The sequence below is a fragment of the Ostrinia nubilalis genome, chromosome 16 (assembly GCF_963855985.1).
Source record: "Ostrinia nubilalis chromosome 16, ilOstNubi1.1, whole genome shotgun sequence".
Classification (NCBI taxonomy): Eukaryota; Metazoa; Arthropoda; class Insecta; order Lepidoptera; family Crambidae; genus Ostrinia; species Ostrinia nubilalis.
The window spans coordinates 11,956,190-11,973,308 of record NC_087103.1 but is presented as its reverse complement, the minus strand read 5'-3'; the positions used below and the strand labels follow the sequence as shown (position 1 = coordinate 11,973,308).

The window sequence follows — 17,119 nt, the reverse complement described above, 5'->3', positions numbered from 1 at the left end:
GAGATATTTTTAATCCACCCACCCATTAACAAAATTAAATTAAGATTGATCACCCAACGGAGTGCAATAAACTTGTGATATTAAAATTTGAAATTAAGATACAAAAGCTGAAATTTGAATAATAAGTAATAATTCATGCACTTAAACTTATGGCACCACAAAATTCAAATGACAGAACTAAGGCTGTTTTTAGACGAAGACAATAATCGGACTCACAAGTTCGAAGATATTTTTTTTATTTTTACATACTTAGAACGAAACTAAAAAACGAAAACGGCCTCAAAAAAGTGCACCAAAAAGTTAAATCACAGTTACGTTTTTTATTAGCAGAGGTTGATTGATATTTTTTACCTCTATTTTGAATTAATCCCATCACAATTATTTAACAGAGGCCATGTTTCAGTTTTACACTCGCAAAGTTTCACACGGGAAAATGTCCTGAAAGGCTTCGAGAAAAGGGTGCTTTTCCCGTGTTCCAAGTTAGTTGAACGCCGCACTAGTTCGGTAATTTTGTCAGTTCTCTCACCGGAGGCGTAGCTCAGATGGTAGAGCGCTCGCTTAGCATGCGAGAGGTACCGGGATCGATACCCGGCGCCTCCAATCATTCGGAGTAGGAGTCAGCTAACGTTTTGAAGCGATAAATCAATGTTAGTTTTTAAATCAGATTTAAAGTAACTATTATATTTTTTTGTAATTTTATTTACCACTTGTAAAATAAATTAATAAAAATTTTAAACAAATTAAATTAACATAAAAATGAATAAATAAAATGATTTACATAATATTTTATTCTTCTTTTAATAATTTGCACCAATCTAATGTGTCATAGGTATAAATAAGTTACCGACTACAAAAAACTTCAATCAAAAATTTTTTACCTAGAAAGTGTATGAAAAAGTGTGTGTTAGCCAAAGATGAATTTTGCATTTTTTAGGTAGTTGCTGCGATTCTTGTTTGTTAGTTAAGTTGCAAGTGTGCAAGTGCCCTTATACCAAATTAAGTTAACAATAATTACGTTTAATTAAGTAAGCAGTCGCTATTAAGTGCTCTGTAACAATTCGAGTGTAATAATAATTCACTTGTAATTTTGAAGGCAGACTATTCATTAAGCGAAGTGGAATTATTACAATAGTTAATTTTAACCTTTGATTAAATTAATCGATGCTTCAGAGAATCCGTTTCATTAGGCTACCAGCGAGAATTGCTTAAGATCGACTATAGTTTTTAGTTCGATGAATTTTCAAAGAAATATTTTAATCAATTAGCTGAATGGCAACTGCGTGACTTGGTCATGACCTATAACTATGACTTTCTTCAAAACAGCGATTTGAGAGTAGTTCGAATTGCCAATGAGTAAAATACTTTTTGATTCGATTATGCCGCGAAATAAAATAAAAATATTTTTCTTACAATATCTATTTTTTTTAGCAATTACAGCAATTACGAAGTCTGTAACTAAACAAAAGTGCTATGGTGACAAGACAAAGGGTTAACCATCTAAGTACATAATTATAAATTATAAACACCCAGAAGACATAATGTAGCAAAATAAGAAGTTCAGCAGTCACTATACAATATAATTATTAAATTTTCTTAGCGATAAGAGTCGCTTCTCAAACTAAATTATAAATAAACAACTTAAAAAATCGAACTGCTTAAGGCGGGAATCGAACCCACGACGTCGGGCGACTGCTCTTCCATCTGCCGGCAAGCGAAAGGTCGTGGGTTCGATTCCCGCCTTAGGCAGTTTCATTTTTTCAAGTTGTTTATTTATTATACAACTAGCGGCCGCCCGCGACTTCGTATGCGAGGATCTTGTTTTACCCCCTTCATCTATTTAGGTTTAGATTTTTTCATACAAATGTTTTTTCCCGCTAACTCCCGTTCCCGTGGGAATTTTGCAATATCCTCTTGTAACTAAGCTTTAAGTTTACTAAGGTACCTGCATGCCAAATTTCAAGCGTATAACTTAAGCGGTTTAGATTTTTCATACAAAAGGATTTTCCCGCTAATTCCCGTTCCCGTAGGAATTTCGGGAATTCCTTTCTTAGTGCACCTCTACGGTACCTAAGCTACCAAATTTAACCATTGGGGCTGCACACGCGTCGGAAGCTTAAAAATGGAGTAACTTCTCCCGTTTTCCCAAAAATTCCCTTCACTACTCTGCTCCTAAGTATACTATAACCTGCCCAGCCCAGGAGTATGAAGAATAATTGTACCAAGTTTCGTTAAAATCCATCGAGTAGTTTTTGTTTCTATAAGGAACATACAGACAGACAGACAGACAAAAAATTTACTGATTGCATATTTGGCATCAGTATCGATCACTAATCACCCCCTGATAGTTTTTTTGGAAATATATTTAATGTACAGAATTGACCTCTCTACAGATTTATTATAAGTATAGATATAATCCGTACTTATACTTATTTGAACCCATTGAGATTTTAACCTATAACTTTATAGTCCGTTACGAGAACCACGAAGCAAAGCATGTAACCTATATCAAGTTACATACAATTAGGATCTCCCAACGTAGTTTTAGGTCAACCGCAGCGTTTCCCAAAATTGTACATACCAAGTTTAGACCAATTTGGGATGAAATTATCCTATCGCCAGGCCTATCCTTGCCCTAAGCAACTCATAACATAAGTCTAGAGCCCCATAAATAATGACCAGGGCCGAATAATCGTATTTCTCAGTAGGACAGCGATACGCTTAGGGTTGGAGTGGTTACTGGGTATCGATGGTTTAATTGGTTTACTATCGATAAATAACTTTGAGGCTCGATTTCTGAAGTAGGTACTGAAAATTTAATTCAGATTCGAGCATAGAAACCTAGAGTGTTGCTGAATTTCAATATAATAATATTGTTAAATCACAGGCTTAACTCTATATCTGTTTCAATAGATTTGTCGATAACCTGGAAACTTTTTATTCAAATAACTTTATAATTAAAGCTACTCGTAGATATTACATCATAATATGAAATAACAAATTATTTTTTAGTCTGTACCTACCGGGCTACCGTAGCGTAAATATAAATTGAATTATTTTGTCTAAAAGTTTAGTGAGCTTTCTCTCTTCAAGTTGTTGTGTTGCGTGTCTGACAGGGTCCATTAGTGGTTTGGAGGAGAGAAGTAGGTACATAGTTCCAAAATAGAACTAATGACCAATACTAGTAGAAACTTATATTAGTACTAGCGGCCGCCCGCGACTTCGTACGCGTGAATCCCGTTTTACCCCTTAGGGGTGGAGTTTCGTAAAATCCTTTCTTAGCGGATGCCTACGTCATAAATCTACCTGCATGCTAAATTTCAGCCCGTTCCGTCCAGTGGTTTGGGCTGTGCGTTGATAGATCACTATGTCAGTCAGTCAGTCACCTTTGAGTTATTATAATTTAGATTTAGATTATTGCTAGGTATTTTTAACGTCACATTGGGTACTATGAAGAATAGTATTATTTTATTACTATTATTATTGCTATTTTTGAGATCAAGCTAGTATCGATTGGTATAGTTTATTGCAGCATTACAACACTAGTGTGGACCCCCGGACTCTTTCCTTATTTAGGGTTATTTATGCAAGAGTTATCCGATTCCGTGAAATAATAATGTTATGTATGTGATTGTTTTTCTTCTTAATATCTATTAAGCTGTAATTATTTCTGAGTTACTACTTGTTGTTCTGTATTAATTAACAGAAGTTAATTATTAATACATTAGCGTAGGTGTTCCTTACGTAGGCATTAAGGTTATAAAAGAGTAGAATAATATGCGAAAATAGAATTGGCTAGACTGACTGTCTAGAATAATAAAATGAGTGTCTACATCGTTCAAGTTAACGATAAAATTGTATATTTTACGTTACTCAGAATATCAGGCTCGAAGGACCATTTGAATAAAAAAGGTATGTTTTAGAAATTAAGCCAGCTCTTTTCAAAAATAAAAATATGTGATTTATTTTAATTAACTTTGGTTACAATCTTCAAATCGTAACTTAGTTTAATGTTCATACAAGTAAAAGAAGCACGAAGCATTCAATTTATAGATAACACTAGTTTTTAGGAACAAAAACCTACGCTTTTATTTTGATGTAATAAGAATTTTATGACTATTCTCAATCCGGCTCTTAGAAACTTCTTATTAAATTACTAAGAACTTGTACTTTGAGCATATAAAAAGCATGCCCACTCATCGAAAATCGACCTATTGCCATAGATTTTTCTCTTACAGTCGCTGATAGCCCTCGACTCAGGGCTGGGTTTGACGAGTGCATAGAAATAGGCGGATTGCGCCTCATCTCTTGCCACTTTCTATGCCTTATCTTGGACTCTAATAATACTAGCTTTAGCATCCGGATTTGCTGTTTTGTTTTACATGAGCGCTATCAATTTCAATTATAATCAGTAGTAATTTAAGTAAGAGGTTACCTAGGGCTCTCTCTCTGAATTAGGTTTTGGGTTGGCTTGCATTTTTGCTGCTAAATTGCACTTGTTAGAACTAGGTAGTTCCTAGAAAGGTGATTAAGGCACTGAAAGATAGCATAGCAAGACCATCTGCTTCCTATAATACTCCCATATAATTTGATACGATCCTAAGATGATGTTTGCTTACATACGGCCCGCAAACTCTGATAGATTATGTCAAGGTATCAACTACGCCATTCGGAACATTATAAAGTTTAAATAAACCAATATTCGCTGTAATAACAAATACAGACCGACAGACGCTAGTATAGTTACTTAGTCAAGATAACCAACGTTTCTAAGGACTGGATATGCCATAAATCGCAGTAACCCAGCAAATACCAATTCGCATAGCTGATATACTGCGGAAGAATCCGATATTGCAAGATATTACTTACGATAAAGGGACTCCTAGATATTTGCCATCTGAAATTGAAAGTTAGTAGCCTAGTAAGTACTCAGTAGTAGAGTTAGGTAGGTAGGTACGGACCCTAGCACGCACACAGACTGTACCTACAGATTAGTTCCAAGATGGTAGGTACCTATTAAGTAATTGATTAAAATTAATTATCATTACAAGGTGCGCATTGTAATGCTCGGTTCTCCTTCTTCACTGATGTATACTCGTTTCATATCACAAGGTGCTGTAATGGTTGGTTTTTCTCCCTCACTGATGTAGTGCTCGAATTTGTAACGTTACAATGCACGCGAATGCACCCGGTGAGAGAGCACCTTTAGGACGAAAGTTTGTGATAAAAATAAAACTTCATACGAATTAAATTATTTTTATTGAAATGTAGCCCGCAAAAAGTACCTTTATACCTGATTGTTTTTATCGATCTTATATTTTATTAAGACTTAGGTACAGCTACTAGCTTTTATTTACTTAGGACTAATCCACAAAATTGATTAATTTTTTGCGTGTCTAGCGCTATGGGAGTATTTGACTTGACTTTGCTTCTAGCATAATGGGCTCAGTCATTAACATTTAATTTTGTGCTAAGTAACAATAATTTAAAGGTACAGTCAACTGAACATCGGGCTATACATGTAAGTAATATTCAAGAGCTCCATCAAGAGGCTATAGTTTTTGGTAGCTTATTGTAGCGTATGATTTATTGGTTCCATATTAGCGACTACAATGATAAAAATAACGTCATCATCATCATCATCTCAGCCAAAGGACGTCCACTGGTGAACATAGGCCTCCCCCAATGCTTTCCATGTTGCCCGGTTGGTAGCGGCCTGCGTCCAGCGCCTTTCTGCTACCTTTATGATGTCGTCGGTTCACCTTGTGGGTGGACGTCCCACGCTGCATAATAACGTCACTAACTTTAAAGTTCTAGAAAAATTAAAACAATACAACTGGTTTGGGAGAGTTCAATTGTTTTACATTTGACTACATCATCTCTTTGGTAGGTTTATCACAAATTTTTGTAAATTTTTAAGATATTGTAAGAACCTTTTATTAAGTGAATGTCTACAAGTCCCTTACGAGCCCTGTGTGGGTAATTTTGAATTTTCAAAAACAAAAATGGCTTCCGAAACCTCCTAAGCGAAGATACGAACAGCATCCCATCCCATCGTAAAAATGTCGGCAAATTACCGAAATTGAGAAACAGCTTGCATTCATGGCAGCATTTAAAAGTTGTAACAGTTTTCAGTTTCATTAACGGTTATACCTCAGCTTAACTGCTGTAATTATGCACGCAATTTGGCTCGTGTTTTACTATGGTTGACGTGGGCCACGACAAAGCATGGACAAAACCGCCAGTCCAGTCTAGTTTGGAACTGGAACCAATAACTTCAGTAGAAAACGTGACCTCTTTGTAATGATCCACCCCAAGGGAAACTGTCAATTTTGTAAGCTTTAAAATTCTCAACATTCTCGTTATTTTGAAATATTTTTTCAAAATAACGAGACTGCTGGACAAAGGCCTCCCCGATAGGATTTCCACAACGACTGGTCCTGCGCTGCGAGAACTTTAATTTCTGCCGTAGACATACCTACCTACCTGTGAAAATAAACTTGTACCTACAACCCGATTAGGTTAACTGCGCACCTAGCAGCCGTGACGTCACAACGACGCTCTGGTACGGACGGGTGATTCTACAACCCGATTAGGTTAACTGCGCACCTAGCAGCCGTGACGTCACAACGACGCTCTGGTACGGACGGACGGGGCGAATGCGGGGAGGTGTGCGGGTGAGTGCGAGGGAGAGTCGCATTCCAGTGCGGATACGCAGTTAGCTCGATCGGGTTGCACTTAGGGTTGCCAGGTCCAAAATCACAAAAGCCGGACTTTGTGCTTCATTTGGCCGGACATTTTACCCTAAAAGCCGGAAATGTGACGGGGGTGCAATTAGTGTCAGCTCATGAGTGAGTACTATCATCATCGGTTGCTAACCAACATCCTGGTGTGTGCGCTTCATATGATTCTGTGGCTCGACTTTCGCCTGGCGCGGCAATCAAATAAAAAGCCTAACAAAAGCCGGACAAGGCAATATTTGGCCGGACAATCCCTAAAAAGCCAAACATGTCCGGCTAAAGCCGGACGCCTGGCAACCCTAGTTGCACTTAATACTGGCCTTTTTTTTTCTCTCCTCCCTCAGGCCCTCTTGGCCTGTATCTCACCTGATGGTAAGTCATGATCAGGCCGAAGGTAGAAGCGAACTTCACCTAGAATCCTCTACACAGGTTGTTAACATTGTTGTTATGGCGACAGACTTAGGTAAAATGGTGGTAGCTAGCCAGGCGGACTTAGAACAAGCCCTACCACCAACCAAACCGAACAGAAAAATCTGCTCCCACTGGGAATCGAACCCGGGACCTCTGCGTCTGAAGCAGGTGGTCTTACCACTAGACCACAGAGGCGGCCTGGCCGTTTTATCTTCGCTGACGCGTGCTGCGACTTACGCCGTAATCATGACTGATGTTAGAGTTATGCGGGAGCGTTAGCGTTTAACGCTTATGCGAAATCAAGTTTGTTGCGAAAACTTTACGCTCGGGGCCGGACTTAATTTAATTTTGTTTGAACATTACGGAGATAATGGGGAAATATGTATCAGGTTGCGTTAAAATGTTACTTGCAGGTGCGTTTGAACGTTGAGTGAATGATTATCCTATACTCCTTCTAAAAATAAGATAATGTTTAATGTTCACAACTAAATTGATCAAATTGATGGCTGATAATAATTTCTTTGTGATATTCAAATTCTCTTCAGGTCACTCACGCCCGTATTTACAAACGATGCATGCTTAAGTGAAGCAGCAAATCTAAAGCACAGCATTGAATAGAGAGCTCTGTGATTGGTTCATGTGTTCACCTTGTGCGTCCACGCGCACTGTGAGACATCATAGTAATGTTTGTGCATACGGGCGTTATATTTACATGTCTCAAAAATAAATACCTTGCCCTACCGCTACCATGACTTTGAGCTTTGGGGCAAAAGATTTAGATATTTTAACCAACATTTCTATCTTAAATTAAGTTTTACTTACCTACTTCAGTACGGCTAGCACAAAAAACTTTCGAGTTTAAATCGTTTGCGTACTCGAATCGCCATCAAAAGATTTAGTAAGAAAACTACAACAGCGCCCTCGTGAACGTGTCGTAAAGTAAACTTAGTATGAGATGTGGTTGCAAGAAACTTATTTTGAGAATCAAAATTGTCACGTTATCGTTTAATTCGAAGATTGAGTATCGAATTTTATCGAATACGCAAACGATTCGAAGACGAAAGTTGTTCATGCTAGAGGTACGGGTCCACACATGGATGCTCTTCTTTTGGGATCACACGTATCTTTCTGAAGAATTGTGCTCACGTTAAGTAACTTTATCATCGTTTTATGAAAGATAATAAATTAAATGTTTAAAACACACACACAAGGTACCTTCCATTTTAATCATCAAAGAGAGCATGTAACTTATAATCATTCTTTGTCCTCCATAGGAGTAACACTTCCGAAACATTATTTTGATGTCTAAAGAACGATTAATTTATAATTTGACGAGGCTCGGTCAAAGATTCTCAAGTTTTAAAACAAGGTGCATGTTCTTCGTTGATATTAATGTAGGTCAAAAATAATGCTAGAAAATAATCTACACTAATATTATAAATTCGAAAGTAACTCTCTCTTGCTTTCACGCCTAAACCACTGAACCGATTTTGATGAAATTTGGCATGGAGATAGTTTGAGTCCCGGGAAAGGACATAGGATAGTTTTCATCCCGGTTTTTGAAACAGGGACGTGCGCGATAAAGTTTTTCAGTGACAGACAAAATTCCACGCGGGCGAAGCCGCGGGCGGAAAGCTAGTATTATAATATCTGGATGTGCGCGTGAGTAAAAGTTGTTGTAAAATGTGTAGCAGTGTACAGTAGGTATCTATGACTTAAATAGTGAACTCAACATAGTATAATCGGATCGTTGGTAGGTACCTACCTACATCATGAAAATGAAGCGAAAGATACAAATAATTACTCACTTTGGACATGAATAATTAATGTAGCTAATCTTTAAATAAAACTAATTGACTATTACCCAATCCTCCAACACAGTATACAGCTGTCCCAATGTGTGTACCAACTTTTGGAATTCGTACCTAGAACCTTCCAATAGTGCCAACTCTACCTCAATATTATTAAGCCATGAAAATGTTACGACTTATTTAGAGCTCGTAACATTACCATTCGGTTTAATATTAATGTTTTAAAAGCGTTCCAATATGGTGTTATATGGCTCCATAAAGTTTGGGCACCGCTGGCCTATATTAAGCAGCGACCTCTGGCACCATTAATTAATGCTCTTAATGCTAGTCAAGTGTGCTAAATTAGGTATGTTAATTAATAAACTCAGCATTACCGTGTTTTAATTAAATATTTTCTTAAAAAATAAGGAGCTGGCGAGAACCGTTTTATATTTACTTACGCTTTTACGTTTTCCTTGTTGGATTTTTTTTGTAGTGGAAATGTACAGAGTATACATTTTTGGTGCAATATACAATAGACATGTTGACACCACAGTCAATTGACTTACTTTTTAAAACTGTCAAAACGAAACTCTCCCATAGATTTTGTATGGCACTACAAGCAAGTGACGTCACTATTTTGTCAACCCAATTAAACTACTTTTTTCAATTACAACTCGAACAAAAATCGAAATTTACAGGTAATTTAAAATAAATTAGGTTTTTAAGACCAGAATGAAGAGTCTTTTTAAAATAGTTGTGGTTTCGAATTATTGGGGTATGGTGTCAAACTGTATATTTATTACATAAGTATTTAGTTTAAAATGTTGTCGTGTATAATATTAATTTGTTGATTGGATCTTTGTACGCTTCTTCCGGAAAGCCTTCGTCTATTTTACAAAAAATAGTATAAATAAAAACCACATATTTTATAAATGTAATTATTGTTTGATTTATTTCAAATAGGAATAAGTATTTAAAATATATTTAATTTACTTATCTAGGACCAAAATATATTGTCTATATTTCTCCATAGACTCCAAAAAAAGACTATACTTTAGAAGAGATTACAATAATTCAAATTATATTTTTGACAATATTTTAACTTAAATTGCTAGTGCTTGTACATCGACATTTAAAGTATTGGTATACAAAACAAGCCAACTTACATTATACAATGTTTGAATTTAGAAAAACAACGTAAACATTTTCGGTCAAAACACAACAACCTATAGAATAAAACAAGAACAGAATGTTCACAGCCTGCTGTTTAATTTTAAGGGAATGTTTTATGCCTACACAATATTCTTGTTGTAGATTTTACTTAACTTAATACAAAGCAAAGCAAACTAAATATTGAAGAGAAAGAAAGACAGGCACAAAACAACTTACTAACTAATGTCATTATCGTATACCTACGTAACTAAATAATAAAATTATAATACTTCATTCTTAAACCTATATGAAGATGTTTAACAAAAGTGGCGCGAATAAGGCGGTTATCACACTGCGCCGCGCTCCGCCGCGGAGCGCGTGATTTTCATATAAAAAATCACGCGCGCGGACGCGTTGTCAGTACAGTTGCCGCGAATACTCGCTATTATTCGGTATTCGGCATTACTCGACATTTTTTTGATATTCGTCGAATAGCGAATAATAGCTAGTATTATTCGGCATTCGGCGAATAGTCGTTTAAAATAAACTTTTAGTGAACCAAAAAAGTAATAAGTTAAAAATAATCATATTTTTATTATTTTCCCTAATAAAAAAATACACAATATCAATTATTATTTGTAATTTGTACCTGTGCCTATCATATTCATGAAATTAAATTAGTTAGGCTTTTTAATGAATATTTAAAATCCAACAGAGGCAGATTGTGGTGCAAAAAAACATTTTTTTCTGCACGTTCGGGAGCAAGTCGATTTCGTTTATCCTTGTAAATTAAACCTGCCTCGGAAAATAGTCTTTCTGAATAAACAGAGCTTGCTGGTGTGATTTAGTATCGTTTAGCAAGCTTACTTAATATAGGAAATCTATTGTTATTAGTACTCAAAGTCCACCATTCATATTATGGGTTTTATTAGATGCGTTGGTAAAGTATGATCAGTATAAAAAATAACACCTTATATATGTAGGTAGGTGTATAACATGAAACAGATTTCTTTAACTTTATTGTTTTCTTTTCTCACAACCTTAGAAGAAATTAGAAATAATTTTAATGTTTTTATGTCGAATAGTAATGTCGAGTTATTCGACTATTCGCCAAAGTGAATGGCGATTAATCGGTATTCGACTATTCGCTATAACCACTATTCGCGGCAACTCTAGTTGTCAGTGTGAAGTGCCGCGCGTGTTTTCTATACAAACTGAGGTACTTGATTTCTATACAATGATTAAATCTGTCGCCCCGCGCTCCGCGGCAGAGCGCGGCGCAGTGTGATAACCTCCTAAATATTAAGATACTCAAATCTCCATATAAAATAATGGTCATTTCTTGAAAGGTCTGATCAAATTGATAATAATCTTACTTGAATTAAAAAAAATATTACACACAACTGCATTATCAAGTGAAATAATGTGTAATAAAGGACTATCACGTGTATGTACAGATGTAGGTACTTCGTTAGACTGAGGTTAAGCATTGGAAATTCAATTTGCACACGATTGGAGTATAAAAATCGTATCAAATATATGCAATTTTGTGTGTGAATTGCCAAGTCTAATGCTTCAGATCTCCATATAAAATAACTGACAACTATTAAGGATGTTATAGTCACGTTTAACTAAGATCAATCATCAATTACGAAAGATTTTTCTATTCTAACTCATTTAATGCGAATTTAAATCAATGTTTGTTTTTCTAAAAACTATTTCCGTTACAAGATTAGATTATAGTTGTCAAAATATATGTAAATACGTAACCCGGATTGCCAAAGTACGGCGGAATTATATTGTGGCGTAACAATGATAACCTTTTGTATCCAAGTACACTAGGAAATCGCGTAACAATTCACATTAATCGAGTTCTGTGTTTTCATGGATCTTGCTTTTTTTCAAGTTCAATATTAAGGAAGATTTGACTATAAACAATTAAGGCCCGATTCGACCAAACTTTTATCCGAGAATAACTCCTGGTATAACTATCACATTGCCAGTTTCAGTATGAGAAATATGTCTAAATGTCGAATGACTTTGACGATTTATTCTGAGATTAATATTTAATCTTGTTTGGTTGAATCCACCCTAACTTAAATTTAGCACTACACTCTTACCGAGCAGTAGGAGATTATAAATAATCAAGTCACAAATAACAACAATGGCATACAGTCATATTCAAAATCAATATTGTATAAAATATCGTCAAATTTTTTTACAGACTTTTAACCAATTAAAGTAAACAAAAACCATACGACATGAACTTGACTGTACACCAATAACAAAATATAAATGCATACTAACATTTAATAATAGTTTCTATTGCACTTAAAATAAGATTCAATACTAAACGACCATAGATCAGATAATTGCAGATATGGCACGTAGGTAGAAACTGACTTACTGCAGCAGAGTTTTGTTGCGAAGGTTTTGGGCGGCTTGGAATGTGTTTTGCATGAGCATTGCAACTGTCATCGGGCCAACACCACCGGGCACTGGTGTGACTGCACCGGCGACTTTTTTCACTTCTGTAGACAAAAAAACGGGTCAGCTTTGCACAGTAATTAGTTTCTTAGTACAAACTAGACTTTAAAACAAAGCTTCTCTGATAAGAATAAAAAATTATTCATAATATTTATTAGGTTACCTACCTATTTTCATGGTTAAAAAAAACTGGAAAAGCTTATAGGTCTAACTAAAAAAACTTACCTTCATAGTCAACATCACCAACAAGCTTGGTGTTTCCGACCTCGTCTGTCACTCTTGTGATGCCAACGTCGATCACCGTGGCACCTGGCTTCACCATATCTGCTTTGATAAGACTGGGAATACCTGTTGATTAAATAGTAAATAAATACACTGTATTAATTCACTCGCCTACAAATAAACATAGGTGCATAAAATTAAAATAAATATTCTATTACTTATTAATAAAGACCTCTTTTTTAGGACAGATCAAGAAAGAACATTAGCTGTCAGCGGGATTCGAACTCACTACTACGGCTGGGATAGCTGTCTCCGAGAACCACTGGCAACTATAGAACTACAATTACAGCCAGGTGAGTCATGTTTACATACAGAAAAGTAATAAGTTATTAATAGAAAAAGTTGCCTTTCCTAAAAAAATATGTACCTAGTGTCAATTATTTAAAAAATATTAGAAGGTACTGTAGTTTAATACTTTACCTGTAGCTGTGACAATGATGTCAGCATTAAGGCAATAGAAGTCCAGTTTTTCCTTCGGTGTGTAGCGGTGACATATCGTGACGGTAGCATCCATTCCCAGGCCACTGTCGTGCTTCTTGTCAGAATGCAGCATCATGGCAATCGGCATCCCAACATTCTTTGACCGACCAACGACGACAGCGTTGCGGCCGAATGTCTCAATTTTGAATCTGTAAATAAAATAGGTAAAAAACTATTGTTTCCACTGTAGCTACTTAGTCTTTGGTTTATTTTTGTACCTAAGTTTTCTTTACATTTTATTTAGAAACGAAAACCTTTTATAATTAATTTATACGTTTTTAATGAGTCCATTAATTACTTCTTACTGATAAGCATGCAATTTTAAAAATGTTAGTTTAATGAATTTTAAACGAAGGATGACATTGAATAAACAATAAGGTGAGACAAAAAGTAAATTACCTTTTGAGCATCTCAATAACAGCAAGGGCAGTAGCGGGCACAATAGTCGGCATATCCAAGCTCAGTTGTCCAACGTTGATGATATGGAAGCCGTCAACATCCTTCTCCGGAGCCACGGTATTGCAAACCTTCCTTTCATCCATAGACTGAGGCACAGGTAGTTGGACCAATATACCATCTATGGCTTCATCAGCGTTTAGCGCTTGAATCGCTTCAATCAACGCTGCTTCAGACATAGTTTCTTCATACTTGATAGTTGCAGCGTCAATGCCAACATACTTTGCCGCTGCTACTTTGTTTCGGACGTAGGTGTGGCTGGCCGGGTCGTCTCCAACTATTATGCAGCGCAGACTTGGTGCCCGGTGGCCAAGATTCACCCAGTTTTCGATTTTTGTTTTCAACTCATCCTTCACATCTTTGGCCAGGGCCTTCCCATCCAGGATCTGGGCCATTATCCTGACAACAAAAATTAAGGCATTAACTATTTGAATTGATTTTATAAAGCTAGGTGTTTACAAAAATATTTACAACTGAGAAAACACAGTTACTACACAAACAAAAGCTTTGGTGTAGCCAAAACCACAACATTGAAACACATTAAAAATAAAAAGTGTCAAAATATACAACAGGTGCGATTAGAAAAACAAATAAATCACACATCTAATAATAATCAGCCACAATAGGTAAGCGTACAAATCACGTCTTTTTATTAATTTACCTGGCCGAGCCCAAGGAATCAATGTACGTGTGACTTCTCATCGTGGATTTCAGAAACGAACTGAATACATACTGGCAAAGGATTTGCCTCATCGCCTACTGTTGACGTACATAGTTCATTAGGTCACGCAAGACAAACAACTCATTTTAAACATTTGATAACAGCATGGAGTAATTTTTTGCAGTAAATGTCTGGTTCATATTGCTTTTAATTGGCTTAAAATGACATATTTAATAGGGTTATAGGTTCAAACTATATCAACATAGGTGAAGGTACCATCTGCTTTTAACCAGTGTAAAACGTGATAAAAGAGTCTTTCACTGGTTATTTCCAGTTTTAAATATCTCATAATGTGTAAGAAATAAAAGAATGTGTAAATAAGTTCTTTACTTGTTTTTACTCATTACCAATATTGATCAATAACATTTTTAGTCTGGCTCAAATAAGTGAATATAAATACATACCTTCTTAATTTCTTTTTTATAATAATATTTTAACCTAATAATACTGAAATTAGATTTTGTTTACAAGTATTCGACAGTAAAAATTTAAAGAAAAAGAATGTCAAATTACACTACTAACGTAGTCTGCGTTAAAATCTAAAGAAGATAAAGTTGGCACCGAAACAAAAATGTCTCTCTATGAACTGTATCGGAGCACTTTCACACAGTGAATGTGCATTGTATAGGTGCTAGGCCTCAGTCTTTGTTCGAAGGATATAGGTAATCACAGGAAATCATCGACCAATGTGTTTCAAACGACAGTAAAAACATCCTTATTTGCACCAAACAACAAAGAGTAACATCTAGAAGTTTTCGCGGCAATATTTTATTGTTTTTCTCGTAATTATTTCGTCATATTGAGCCTAAATTGACGTAGTTGACTACTTGTTTTATTCCTAAGTTATTTTTAATTAATCGTTATCAAGTTCTACGTATTATCATGTACGTGTGTTTAAATTTAAATATTTGTATATCTGTTACTAAGAAACAGTTTTCGTCAGCCTATTGCGAACAATTTTTTTATAATAGCAAAAATCTCATAGGTGTAAGGTTACTTTAAATTACTTACGTATTTTGGTTTGTTGAAGAGTAACTTTTAATATTATCACAAATAATAAGTTTCTCTTTACGTTTTAGTAATTTTAATGTAATTTTACGATTATTTTTATACAATAAATAAATATATTAAACTATTTCACAACTTCTAACCTCGCGACGTAAACTTTTTTGACGTTTTGGGTTTTGACAGGTGTTAGAAAGGTGGTGCGTGAAGCGCATGCGTGTTGCGTTTTGTTTCTTAGCAAAATTTAAATAGTTTTTCGTAGGAATTCCTCGTAATAATTTGTGAAAATGACGGAGATTCCGTAATTTACTCCAAATAAACAATTAATACGTAGTTCTACGTGAAATAATTATTCCAATAACGTGATTACGTCAACCACAAAGGGTTGATTCTGCTGCTCTAAGCATCAATTCTGCAACACGAATGCTGGTAGAATAAACAGTTACATATTCTTCGTTTTTACGGTTGAAGATCAGGAATTAAAATCTAGAATATTATATGATGGAAAATGTGCGCCACCACGTACTAGAGTAGTAAAATCACGCCTCTTCTGCGTGAGCGCGCGTAAGTGGGCGCGGTTGTGACGCGGAGGTTATCCCGATGTCCAGTGTCAATGTTTCGACACAACAGTAATTAGCGTAGAGATATGCAATAACAACATCTTGTTTCAAAGACGTCATTTTAAGGCGTGAGTACAATAAATAATTACGTAAATTCCAATCATTTAGAATTAACCAGAAGCTAAAAATTATAGTAGAGTATGTAGATAGGCATGATTTTTTTGGCAGGCAATGTTAGATAACGCACGAATTTTAAAATATATATTTAAACAGTTGGACTATTAAAAGGAAAAGGAAAAGGCTGCCCACCAATATAATATTATACTCTATGCTGCCCACCGTCCCATCTAGGCTTCATGGGGAGTGCAGGTCAAGTCCTTCGTTTGCCTTTGATAAATTGGATACCTATTAGGTACCTAAATGACTGATGATGACTTCTCGAATCTCGTCATCTCAGTGCAGAATCAGTAGGTACCTAAAGTACACTGCAGCACTATCCTACCACGCTGACTTGAAGTCGGCTTAAATTGTGACTCAAGTCACAGGTAAGTTATTAAAAAAAGTGCTTTTTAATAATGTGTTCTAAGTTTTATACAGTATTGCAGATCACCTTATCATTTTGCTATCGCACTCTACTTACCCCCCGCGATCGCGTTAAAATAACATAATGACCACAATAATATAATAGCATTAGTAATTATAATCAAACTTACATGTTTTATGTATGAGGCACCGTGCACACTTGCCTTGATGTCAGGGAAATGACTTTTATATGCATTTTATCAATGCTTTTTATCAGATACGTAAATTGGAGCGATGCGGTTTCGATGTGGAGAGCCATGATAAGATTTGTAGGTTGAAAACAATGTCTGGCGTGAGAATAATTAAGCATAATGTTATCAAAACAATTTATATTCAAAACAATGTTACCTACATATTTCACTTAGGTACCTACCTAATTAGTTACAATGATTACTATAGTCTATCCAATATAGCTTGATTAGAATGACGGCTGTCAAACGAATGTGACTAGTG

At 35.6% G+C, this 17,119-nt stretch overlaps 1 protein-coding gene and 1 non-coding gene across 3 annotated transcripts; one reads left to right on the top strand and one right to left on the bottom strand.

The window, feature by feature from the left end:
• The first annotated feature begins 527 nt into the window (after positions 1 to 527).
• Positions 528 to 600, top strand: Trnaa-agc (transfer RNA alanine (anticodon AGC)). The gene has a single exon. It is a non-coding gene; the product is annotated as a tRNA-Ala (tRNA).
• Positions 601 to 11,270: 10,670 nt separating this feature from the next.
• LOC135079405 (bifunctional methylenetetrahydrofolate dehydrogenase/cyclohydrolase 2, mitochondrial) lies at positions 11,271 to 16,893 on the bottom strand. 2 transcript variants are annotated; one of them, XM_063974061.1, is made up of 6 exons: positions 16,798 to 16,819; positions 14,460 to 14,557; positions 13,742 to 14,197; positions 13,283 to 13,491; positions 12,806 to 12,928; positions 11,271 to 12,624 (listed from the first exon to the last, which is right to left on the bottom strand). In XM_063974061.1, the coding sequence occupies exons 2-6, from the start codon at positions 14,549 to 14,551 to the stop codon at positions 12,497 to 12,499; spliced, it is 1,008 nt and encodes a 335-aa protein (XP_063830131.1). In that variant the 5' UTR covers positions 14,552 to 14,557; positions 16,798 to 16,819; the 3' UTR covers positions 11,271 to 12,496. The 2 variants fall into 2 exon arrangements, with proteins under 2 accessions (XP_063830131.1, XP_063830132.1); XM_063974062.1 differs by lacking the exon at positions 14,460 to 14,557 and having other exon boundaries at positions 16,798 to 16,893.
• Between the last annotated feature and the right edge of the window lie 226 nt (positions 16,894 to 17,119).

Excerpts from the sequence above, each read along its gene's own strand:
- LOC135079405 (XM_063974061.1), bottom strand. The coding sequence starts at position 14,551 with ATGAGGCAAATCCTTTGCCAGTATGTATTCAGTTCGTTTCTGAAATCC. Across the intron at positions 13,492-13,741 it reads GTTATTGAGATGCTCAAAAG|ATTCAAAATTGAGACATTCG; the intron begins GTAATTTACTTT and ends TTTTATTTACAG. Across the intron at positions 12,625-12,805 it reads TGGTGATGTTGACTATGAAG|AAGTGAAAAAAGTCGCCGGT; the intron begins GTAAGTTTTTTT and ends TTTTGTCTACAG.